The sequence below is a fragment of the Henckelia pumila genome, chromosome 2, assembly GCF_033568475.1.
Source record: "Henckelia pumila isolate YLH828 chromosome 2, ASM3356847v2, whole genome shotgun sequence".
NCBI lineage: Eukaryota > Viridiplantae > Streptophyta > Magnoliopsida > Lamiales > Gesneriaceae > Henckelia > Henckelia pumila.
Genome location: NC_133121.1, coordinates 99,932,815 through 99,944,296, shown reverse-complemented (window position 1 = coordinate 99,944,296; position 11,482 = coordinate 99,932,815). Strand labels below are relative to the sequence as shown.

The window sequence follows — 11,482 nt, the reverse complement described above, 5'->3', positions numbered from 1 at the left end:
CGAATTTTATTCGATCCCACCCCTTGGTAAAATACGTTGATTTAGAAGCGGGTTACACGTGTATTTTCAACTGGAAGCTGTCGTAAATAACACCAAAATTGCAGACAAAATTGTGTCGTAGTGACACCAATTTTCTTTAAATTTAAAATAAATAACAAATCCCTTTCTTCTATTGTTCAGTAACGCGACGACAATATAAAATTAAAACAAACAAATACAAAAATAGCATACAACACTTGAGCATCACTTGGCTTCAACATAAGCATCAGCTGAAGACGTATCCATATCATTTAGCCCCAGTTCCTCATTTTGCTCCAAACTCCTCTCGTATTCCTCCACTGGCCTCACACATTCATCAACACAAAGTAAATACTACAATCTTTTTCTGCAAAAAGATTGGTTGAAGTTCAAAATAACATCGAGGGGACAGACTTACATGTCAGCTGATAATCGTCTTTTAATTCCTCGGTTGCAGGGGCAACAAATGAGTTTGCCAAAGCATCATCAATAATCAAAGTCCAAGGTTCTTCCAAGCTTTTCAACTGCAGAAAATGTACGACAAGTTGACATTACTACGTACAAAGATTCGAACAGTGCAGTAAGAACAATATACTTGGATAACTAAGAATTAGAATGGTTTTTTAACAGCTTCTAATCAGGTACATGCACATGTAACTTCGACTATGTATACCATTTGCCGCAAAGCCCATCCCAGTTTGCATAAAATTGGTTTTTATTTGTCAATCCTTCGAAGCTCTTAATATGTCACGTCAACTGTCTTTCTGTATCTAAACCTATGTGTTACCATGGCTTTCCCCAAGATGGTTATAATCAGAAATTAATCAAGCTTCCGTACAGTTTCCTCAAGAGCTTGTGAAAGCTAGTCTAATTCATGTTTGAGGAAGTAAATCGCCCATCTGTGGAGGTCTTACATCTATATACAGTCAATATACAGCATACCTCGTAGAGTAAGCTCACAGCACAATCATTGTGTTCTACTTGAACAAAAACCATTAAAAAAATAAGGAACCATAGTACAAAACTTTCCATGCCATCCCAATTCAAAGAGGAACGCAAATTCAAACCCGACAAACAAAACACCAAAACAGAACGAGATTAGTAAAAAATATAAAAAAACAATGAGAGAATGGAGCATAGATATTGCGGAGAACAAGAGTACAATGAACAATGGGTTAATTCATGTATCAAGAGGGTATGAAAGTGCAAAACAGGGGGGAGAAAAGGCCTCAAATTCAGGGGTGGTAGGTAGAGTAGACACTGTCAATACTAGAGCGAGCACCTTTTCAAGTTTTGCGCTAAATTCCTGCCACTTGGCCTTTCTGGTATAATCTACACTATCACCAAACGTGAAACCATGTACTCTCTCAAGACCTGCAAGTTGAAATTTGAATTATTAGTTTTGAAATTTGGAGACGTGATGGTTAAAATGTGAGCCTCTTTAAAGTCATTGATCAAATGGCAGATATGAGGTTATCACAAAACTAGATAAAACATAACGGCACTCGCATCAGAGATGGGCAATTATGGGATGAAGCATGTACAAACCTAACAACACAAAGCTCACTTTCTTTGTAGGAAAAGCTCACAAAGTAGGATTAGGAAGCCAATAATGTGCATGCTCCAAACCAAAAAGCCCACCTTGCTCTGTTCCAACTTACGAGGCATGTTTTCCATGTCTCCAATTAATGGATTGAAGGCACCATAGTATGGTGCTTAACTTGATTTATATTTCTAAACCTCCCTTGCTCTACCCCAAAATAACACAGAAAATATTCAATTGAAAAGAGAAGCACAGCAAGGAGGGAGGGGGGGGGGGAGAAAAAGGATAAAAAAGATACTTACTCTCACCAATCTTTGATATCAAACCTTCAACAGTTGTGACAAGTCCACCTAAAGTGCCACTGGTCAATTCCAACTCAATCTCTGGAACGATCACACCAGCCGTGTCCGACTACCATAGCGATAGGATCTTTAATCAGAATTATTGAAAAAAAAACATGAAAGACAGACAGAGGACTTAATGATCAGGAATTAGAGTATTTGCAGCATTTTGTCCGATCCAAAATGGAGAAAAAGAAAGCCTTCCGCGGCGCAGCAAAACCAGAAAAAAAAAAAAACAATTAAATTGTGGGAATGGGCAATTGAAAGTAACATAAAATGATTTACTTCTAGTAGTAAAATAAAAGATGCAATGCCAACTGTTTCTGCAACTAAATTTGCATTTAATACTTTTAATAGTTTAACGTGTGTTATCTTTCAGCGATGTTAACAATTTTATAGTTTGAAAAATATGGTGGGACATTGATGGATTTGCACCAGACAAATGCTATTGAAATTCAATTTTCACAGGGCAGATCTATAAAAGAGCCGAAAATATAATTATAAGGTCTAAGGTCCATACTAAAAGGTCTAAAAACTTTAAACAAATAACAATGCCATGTATTGTCTTTCTCTCAAATGTCAAAAGTGAACCAATCCATCAAAAAAAGGTGGAAATCTGAGATGAACAAATATTTTCCAGAAGTTGAATAACCATTATTCTTGCATGCTCTCGTTGTATAGATATATATACGATAAAACTTCAATGAAGGACACCAACTCTTGAATCAACAAATTTCAAAGTCACATCATGTAGGGTAAGTGACATCCAGAACCCTGGAGGCCACTCAGCACAATGACAGATCGGATGCATTTAACAATTATAGACTTTGATTATCCAAGTAAATTGCATTAACAGTTGATTCAAAAGTCACCAAGCTTAAGCTTACATTTCCACATGTTAGTGAACATATTACTGAAATAAACCGCACATTTGTAAGAAAACCCAGCTACTTACAAAAATTGTCTACCTTAATGACATCCCTGCTAAGGTCCCTTACATTCTTCACATGAACTGTAATCTTTTTACCTTTATCAGAAATAGGTCCACCGGCCTTCACCTGCAAAGCACATGAAATGAGCATAGATTAGACAGGATAAATAAAGAGAGCACATGAAACGAGCATAAATTAGAGAATAAAATAAAGAGAACTGACATTGGTATATAAAATAGAGCTAGAGTTGACAAATCACAAATGCTTACCTCAGAATTACGGTAACCACAAACATCGCAAGAGGAAGCCATGACAATAACTTCTCTAAAATAAGGAATATCTGTCAATAGTTAAGGTTGCCAATTCGATGACAGATCATCAATGCGTCAAAATCAACTGCTAAACAATCTTAGGCTGAGTATTGTATACCTGTTGGAACAAATACCTCTCGCACAATGTATTGCCAGAAAAATTTACACGAAATGAAGAAAAAGGTCAGGTACTTAATAGGTGGTCTAGCCGGTTAAGCATTAGCATAACACATCAACTATAATTCTATGACAGAACGGATTCCAGCGCACATTTAAAATATAGAAATAAGGGCACCACTATAATGTCAGCAGCAACTGATACAATAACTCGACATGAGATAAATCAGCTTTGCTATCAACCATGCACGACCCGAGATAAATCCAGAAGCAAAATCACCCAGAGAAAATGTCCTCACAACTCACGAAGTGTAACTCATGCGTCAGAAATTGAGCAATAACGAGCAACACAGCACATCCTTACACAAAAATAGAGAGCTTTCCTGGTACATCTCATCATCAAGGAGAAAACTTTTAAAAAAAAGATACTTGTTACAAACATTCGACACTCAGATGTGGTAGCACAAGCACCACAGGTTGATGGAAAAGTCATGACCTGTCCACAAAGTAAAGTAGTGGTTATGATCCAATGTCATAATAAAGAAATTATGAAATCTTGTCCAAGTTCATGCATAGGTAAAATACATGAAAAAAGGGGGGAAAAAGGGACGAGTTATATTACCTCTTCAGGTGACGAATATCGAAACAAAGCATCAACATTTTCCACACTATTACCCTGAGCTATTGCTTTACGACCAGCTTTCGCTCCAACCAAACCATGTGGTTCACTTTGGATTTGTGGAATACTAATGGTCCCATCTGTAGTTGGTTCAGCAGAGGGTTCTCCTACTTGCGATGGGTCCACAAGATATCCCAACAAGGCGTGTTGCTCAGGTGTTCTCTCGTAGGACTTTATTATCAACAATGGATCAGGTGAAGGAGCATACCTAATCAAAATTTATTAGTTATTCTCCACGTTACTTATCTCATGCATGCAAGCAAGTAGATAATTACTGGGTTTTTCCTGTTCTAATTTCAGCTCGCGGTGATGTTTTTGCATCAAATAATTAGACACTTACGGGTTCTCAATGAAGCTGTTTCCAGCAGGATCATCAAGAATGAAAGTAAAATGTGAATCTCCAGTGGCACAAGCTCTCAGCTTTATCAAGAATTCATCTATTGCTTCCGCAGTTTGTGGATCCACTTTCTGAATGTCCCCACCCCCCATAATAAAAAGCAATTATGACAACAATAGGATGATGGGTTTTTAGGAAGCAAGTATCCGAATTTAGAGAACAGTTACCTTTCTCTCATCCTGAAGGGCTTCCAACTCATCTGCAGCCCGGACCAGTATTCCTTCAACCTGTAAACATACCAAATGGATGATAAAACCATGAAGGATAAAAGGGTGCATAAGGGTTGATGAGAAACCTATAAACCACTAGTTCAACATGAATAAACCTATAAGTTTGCACGGAACTGCATATGCTGTGACCTTGAGCAGTATTCAACTATCTAAAGTAAAATAAGGCTGTTCATATAAAAAGTTACATCTCAAGCATATATTTTGCACTAAAATCAAAATTGGGCTAAAGCACTATATGTAAATTTCAATGACAAAGGAGAAAAACGTAGTAAGCATATGAGACTAAACTATTTACTCTCTCTTTGAAATAGACAAAAATGAACGCATAACAGAAAACACAAGGCAATTTCTCTTGATTTTAAATGGAACCAAAATACAAGTTGTGAGCCAATTCATTCTCACGATCAATTTGACTAATTATCCAATCAAAAGAAACAACAATTGAATTGAGAAGATATCAGGAAATACTGTTGACAAAGACCCACGCTGAGCCTCAGTAGGAATCTCAAAGTCCAGTTCAGGGATCTGCACAAACAACATAAAACAATTAAAATGTTTCGCAGTAGCGAAAATTATTGATAAAAGATCAACACCATTTGGGAGAGGGAAACAGCATTCCTGGTCAACAACATCCTAGTTCTACACATGCACAAGAAATTGGTAAAAGTCGCCATTGATAAAAGATCAACACCATTTGGGAGAGGGAAACAGCATTCCTGGTCAACAACATCCTAGTTCTACACATGCACAAGAAATTGGTAAAAGTCGCCTTTGTCAACATGCATGCACGTTGCAACTCAAATGCTAAGTAGTTAAGAAAATAACCTTGATTGTGGCCATTTCCGATTTCACAACCTGACGGTTAAACATCTGCAATAAGAAGCCAACCGGTAAGATAAAATTTAAATCAGCAGGGAAAAATACTGAACCCACCAAAAATAATCCACGGTTACACTGTATGTGGCATCTTGTAATAATTTGAACAGTCTAACTAACCAAGAGAATCAAACTCCATGGAGGACAACCTTTTTATCACCTGATGGAACTTCCAAACGATATTGACAACCTTTAGGTTGGATTTCACCGGCAAATTGCACTTCATTATTCCTTCACAAAGAAGCACAAAAGATATAAAAAATAAAATAAAACCTTAAAATGACAGGTTTTGTGTACTTGGAGAGAGTAAAGGTAAAAAATACCTCTCCCCACAATGGGTGCATTCAAAAGCTGACAGTAGTATCTGTAGAAAAGATATACAAATCAAGTTTCAGTTCATTTGACATTCTAATCTTTTTTATCTTGAACAAAACTTTAATTCGATCAGAATTGAGAGAAAGAAACAAGGAGGTTACCTTTCTAAAATGTGGAATAAGAGTTAACAAAAACCTTGTAGTCCCCTGTTAACAAGAAATAAATTAGAAATGGCATTGCTCATGATAAAGTTAAAAATCACATTTTCCAAACATAAAATCTGGAATTTCATCAGTATCGTGTAAGATAGACCATCAACTTCTGCAGAAAAGTATACAACTTCTTCTTTACATCTGAAATGTTAATATCGAACTCACAAACAAGTGTCATCCAAGTAAAACCAAACACATTACATCCAAATGCAAATATAAAATTGTCTTAAGACTAGTGCCAAAGCATAGACTTCTGAAGTCTAGTACGACTCCCCGAGCTACCATAATACATATATATTTCGTGGTTACAGATCACCGAATGCTGCGAGGTATGTTATTTGAATGAACTGTAAATAAATTTGATCATAAGCAAACTCCACTACAGCAAGCACATAAAACCGACATTATTGGAAAACAAAACGTGGAAATAAAAAACCAGACAAAATGTAGACCCTGGAATGAAATTGTTGGGACTTGGGAGAAAACCCCACTGTAGACCATTCAGAGCAGAGCAGACTAAGAACTGGAAAGCACGAATGCAGAATTAGAATAAACGGCGGCGTACATTATCTCCGCAGCGCATGCATAGGCTCTCGACCTCGTAGAGAGGGGCGTCGGAATCTTCAGCGGAGACCGCCTCCACCACGGACCGCACATCCACTACCTGTGGCTCGCTCTGTGATGTCTTGGTCTCCATCAGTATAGTATAGTGATTCTAGGGTTTTCAGATACAGCTTCACAATTGTTTCTTGAATTCCTTCAGGAGTTCTTGTTTGGCTTTTGGGGGCGCGAAGCTTTGGCATTTTGGGATCATATAATAGTTTTAGTAATTTAATAACTGCAAAAAGATATCAGTTGCCGTCTTAGCTCAGCTGGTAGAGCGCGTGGCTTTTAACCACGTGGTCGTGGGTTCGATTCCCACAGACGGCGTTTTATATTTTAAAAAAAATAAATAAATTTTTTTTAAAAAAAAAAAAAATAAATTTCAAGCCAATAGAATGTAGATACTGTGTGGGTGGTGCAAATTGTGATACGTTATAGCTCTTCTTCCCTTTTGTTTCTATAGCTTTCTTTTGTCCATATTATAAAGTAGATTTCGTTTTTTATGGGGAATAAATTTTTTAGGCGAATTTGCATTCATTTCACTTATATTTTTTTGTTTTTTGACATTCACTTACGATGTGATTTTACACTTAATAGGAGAGATGAGTGTCAAATGCATAAAGTGTATAGATGTGAGTGTAAATGACTCATTTCGTTTGTATAGATATAGATGAATCATTTTAAATTAAAAAATAAACGTTTTTGGATAAAAATTTGTAATATCACTTTTGTTCGTTCCAACTGACCAATATATTTATTATTATGATAATCACACACTTAACACACACTTATAAAATTATATAGTTGTAGATATTTCAAAATAATATTGGAGTTCTATCCAATAATGGTATTTTACTCGAGTAGTTCTATCCAATACTATGTTGCCAATTGAATTCATTTATAGATGTTCGAATTTGTAGAGTAGGTGATCGTTGAACCAATAATATGTATTATGTTTTTTTATATATCAACATCTTCTCAAATGAGCTTTGTCGCACACATGGTTTGCTCAGTATAGCTTACTTAGCTAACATGATTTGAAGCTTACTGCGTAAACTTTTGATATACCCAATGCACATTGAAATATAGCTGTTAATTGCTCCCTTATCGTTTGAAAAAAATGAATATGTTGTTTTAATCGGTTGTGTTCTAGCATGAATATTATTGTAGGGTAATTTGCATCAATCTCCTATGCACTTCGTGTTTAACACATATTTTAGCATGCTATAAGTTTAATAGGATAATAGAAAACTGGCAAGTGTCAAATCTAAATATATATATATATATATATATATATATATATATATATATATAGTATGTGAATGCAAATAACTCTATTAGGCCCCGTTTGGTAGCCTGGACTACCTTTGAATAAGGGTCCAATCCAATATTTGGTTAAATTTTTAAAAAAAATGCTAGTACTTAAGGCCCATTACAAAGTAACTGTACCAGCTGAAAAATGTGGTACTATTGTCCAACCAAAATAGGTGGTATTAATAAGTCTCTAGTTAACAGTGTCTTGGATTACTTGGTTTTTCTCATTTGTGCCCTTGCCCCAATATTTGTTCATTTAGGCACCGTCAAACTTTCTAATATTTTAATTACTATTCATCACATTTTAATAATTATTAACAATATAATAATATTGTTATCAATCTTTATTTAACGTTAAAATTGATATTCAGATTTTTATTACTATTTCCCAATAAATCCATATTTATATTATCATTAAATTTAATGGTTTTTTTAAATTTTAATTAATATTTTATATTTTATAGTAAAAATGTAATAATTAACTTAATAACAAATAATTAAAATTTATAATATAACTAATTTAATTATTGTTTACCATATTTTAATAATTATTATGTATTAATATATTATTTATTTAACATTAATTGTTGCAAATTAACTTTAACATTAAAATTAATAGTCCAATTATTTATTAATTTTTTAGTTATCGAAATAAATTCATATTTATATTATTATTAAATTTATTATTTCTATTTTTATTAATATTTTAAATTATTTTTTGTGGTTTGAATTAAAATTAATGAGAATTCAATAATTAATATAATATTTAAATTTTATTAATAATGATAAGGGTAAAAAAGTCATTTTTCAGTTTATCATTGTCTCAATCCCGATATTAATTATTCAAATCAAACATAACATTATCTATTTCAATCCTATCCAATTTTTTCAATAATATCAACTTAATTTATCCATACATTATCATATCCATTGAACCAAGCGGAGCCTTATAGTTATAGTATGTCCCCAGAAGTGGATCCCGTTCCAAATGGAATAGAAGTAGCATCAAAATTTTATAATAAAAATATAATATTTTGTCTGGATAAAAACATCAAAAATATTTTTAGTATTTTATAAATAGAAAAAACTCAAAGTATGCGTTTGAATAAAATTTTTGTAAGTTTTTTTTTGAAAATATATTATTCAAATATAGTTTTAAAAAAATAATAATGATCTTTTATTATTTAAAAAAAACGAGGTTAAACGAGAATCGATATTAGTATAAAATAATTTTCCAAATATCTTATTAATTATTTATAACTATAAAATCGTTTTTTAAAATAATTGTTCAAACTTCAAACACATTTTCAACTATAGAAATTTTTATTAAAAAAAATTTCCAGACATATATTATTTTTAAAAAAAATTTAAAGCATTTTATAAAAATTTTGTCAAAAATATTTTTATAAAGACATTTATAAATATATTTCTCCAAGCGAAACCTCTGCTCAGATCCTAGTCTTACACGGGTTTTTTTTATTTGTAATTTAAAAAAATAAAAGAATATCAAAAATAATGCATGCCACAGCAATCCGCACGCTGCAATGTTTTGCAGCGTCCGCTTATGTTGGCAGCGGACGCTGCCAGCATGTACATGGGGACTTGCAATTTGCACGTCCCCATGTGCAACCTCTTTTTGTTTTTGGTTTGCTTTTTTAAAATTAATTATATTTTGTAAAATTATTATTTATTAAGTACTGTATGATATTTTTTTCTAAAAAATCTGAATTTTAATTTTAATTTTTGAATTCGATAATGGGGATGAAAAATTATTAAAAAAATAAAATAAAAAAATTATATTGATTAAATAATTTTTTTTGAACATATGTATTCATAAAAAAATTATTTAATCTAAATATATTGGAAATTATATATTAAAATTAGATTGAAAATTATTGTAATGGTGATGTGATGATATTTTAATTTTTGATTATGTAATATATGACATATTTATTTTTGGACATTTCTCAATTGAGGATCTATAAATAGACCTCAACATTAATTGTGAAGAAAATACACAAGTTTAGAGAGAAGATTTTATAAGTGTTTGATTTGATATATATTTTGAGTTTTAGAGTTTTTACTTTTACTATAAATTTTTACTTTTTATAACACGTTATCAGCACGAAGCTCTAAAGTTCTCCAAATTTTTCCAAGCTCCAAAATACAAGGAAAAAGGTAAATATTTATTCAATAGTAAGAATATTTAATTTACTGTTTATTTATTCTTATTATATATATTATAATTAAATTATATATTTTGTTTAGACGATAGTGTGGCTCTGCCGGTTGTTCTAAATGAAATATATAGTTTAACACTAACATTTATCTTATTGCATCTAACATTTATTTAATGCAATTTTTTTATGTTTATGAATTATTATTATTGTATATATTATAATATATTAATTATATATGTATAATATCACAATATTATATAAAAAAAGTCTATGACACCTCATTATAATATTGTGATGTGATATACAATACCTGACTTTATACTAATTATATTTGTATAATCTCATGTTATTATATAAGAGGATCTATGACACCGACCTTATAATAACGTGATATGATTATACATTACTGCTTATATAATTTTATTGTGTAATTATATTTGTATAATTTCATGTTATTATATAAGATGATGTGTATGACACCGAGATTATAATAACGTGATATGATTATACACTGCTGCTTATATAATTTTATTGTGTATATATATAGTAACTATATTTGTATAATTTCACATTCTTATTTAATATGAGTTCTATGACACCTCATTATAATAATGTGATATGATATACATAATTATTTAATTATGATTATCATTATATGCATCACATGATCATCACAAATTTTTATTCAACATATACTCGATTTTCTTTGTTCCCAACGGTCACAAAACGGTCATAAACAGCTAGTTTTTTGCCTATAAATATGTTTACTCAAACTCATTTTAATCACACCAAATTCATTCTTTTTCTCAAAATATTTTCTCCTCAGTTTTTTTTAAGAAGAAGATGGAGTTTTTGGCATTTTTAAGACTATTTTTTATAACTGTTATGATTATCATACTCACGACTCTTTTATTTATCGGTGATTATCCACCACATTTTTTTCTCTATTTGTACACGCACTTGTAATCTTCGTTCTTCTATTATTTTGTATTGTCATATTAATAGAAATTAACTAATAAAATGCATTGTTATTTTTCTAGTATCACCATGTCAAATTTGGCAAAGCTTGAATTCGTTGTGCTCGATATTACCGGGAAAAATTATATGCCATGGACTCTCGATGTAGAGATGCATTTTGAGTCATTGGGTCTAAGTGATACTATCAAAGAAAATAATATATCATCATCACAAGAAAAATCAAAGTCTATGATTTTCTTACGTAGACATCTTGATGAAGAATTGAAATGTGAGTATCTCACAGAAAAAGAGCCAATGATTTTATGGAAGGGTTGAAATAAAGATTTGAGCATATAAGGTAAGTTATACTTCCGACCGCCCGTGATGAATGGAATACTTTGAGATTCCAAGACTTTAAAAAAGTCAGTGATTATAATTCTGCGATGTATCGAATAGC

General features: G+C 32.0%; 1 protein-coding gene and 1 non-coding gene across 3 annotated transcripts; one reads left to right on the top strand and one right to left on the bottom strand.

The window, feature by feature from the left end:
* Window positions 1-49: 49 nt before the first annotated feature.
* LOC140879704 (uncharacterized) lies at window positions 50-6,723 on the bottom strand. Of its 2 annotated transcripts, none has more exons than XM_073283550.1 (16): window positions 6,537-6,589; window positions 5,921-5,965; window positions 5,768-5,808; window positions 5,605-5,675; window positions 5,394-5,438; window positions 5,037-5,093; window positions 4,506-4,565; window positions 4,282-4,409; window positions 3,885-4,149; window positions 3,692-3,758; window positions 3,104-3,174; window positions 2,871-2,960; window positions 1,864-1,972; window positions 1,301-1,392; window positions 437-542; window positions 50-338 (listed from the first exon to the last, which is right to left on the bottom strand). In XM_073283550.1, exons 4-16 carry the CDS (start codon window positions 5,668-5,670, stop codon window positions 244-246), a joined length of 1,251 nt encoding a protein of 416 aa, XP_073139651.1. In that variant the 5' UTR covers window positions 5,671-5,675; window positions 5,768-5,808; window positions 5,921-5,965; window positions 6,537-6,589; the 3' UTR covers window positions 50-243. The 2 variants fall into 2 exon arrangements, with proteins under 2 accessions (XP_073139651.1, XP_073139650.1); XM_073283549.1 differs by having other exon boundaries at window positions 51-338; window positions 5,594-5,675; window positions 6,537-6,723.
* A 105-nt stretch (window positions 6,724-6,828) lies between these two features.
* TRNAK-UUU (transfer RNA lysine (anticodon UUU)) lies at window positions 6,829-6,901 on the top strand. Its single transcript has one exon. It is a non-coding gene; the product is annotated as a tRNA-Lys (tRNA).
* The last annotated feature ends 4,581 nt before the right edge of the window (window positions 6,902-11,482 follow it).

Excerpts from the sequence above, each read along its gene's own strand:
- LOC140879704 (XM_073283549.1), bottom strand. The coding sequence starts at position 6,668 with ATGGAGACCAAGACATCACAGAGCGAGCCACAGGTAGTGGATGTGCGG. Across the intron at positions 5,439-5,593 it reads TTCCATCAGGTGATAAAAAG|ATGTTTAACCGTCAGGTTGT; the intron begins GTTGTCCTCCAT and ends TTCTTATTGCAG. Across the intron at positions 4,150-4,281 it reads AACAGCTTCATTGAGAACCC|GTATGCTCCTTCACCTGATC; the intron begins GTAAGTGTCTAA and ends AATTTTGATTAG.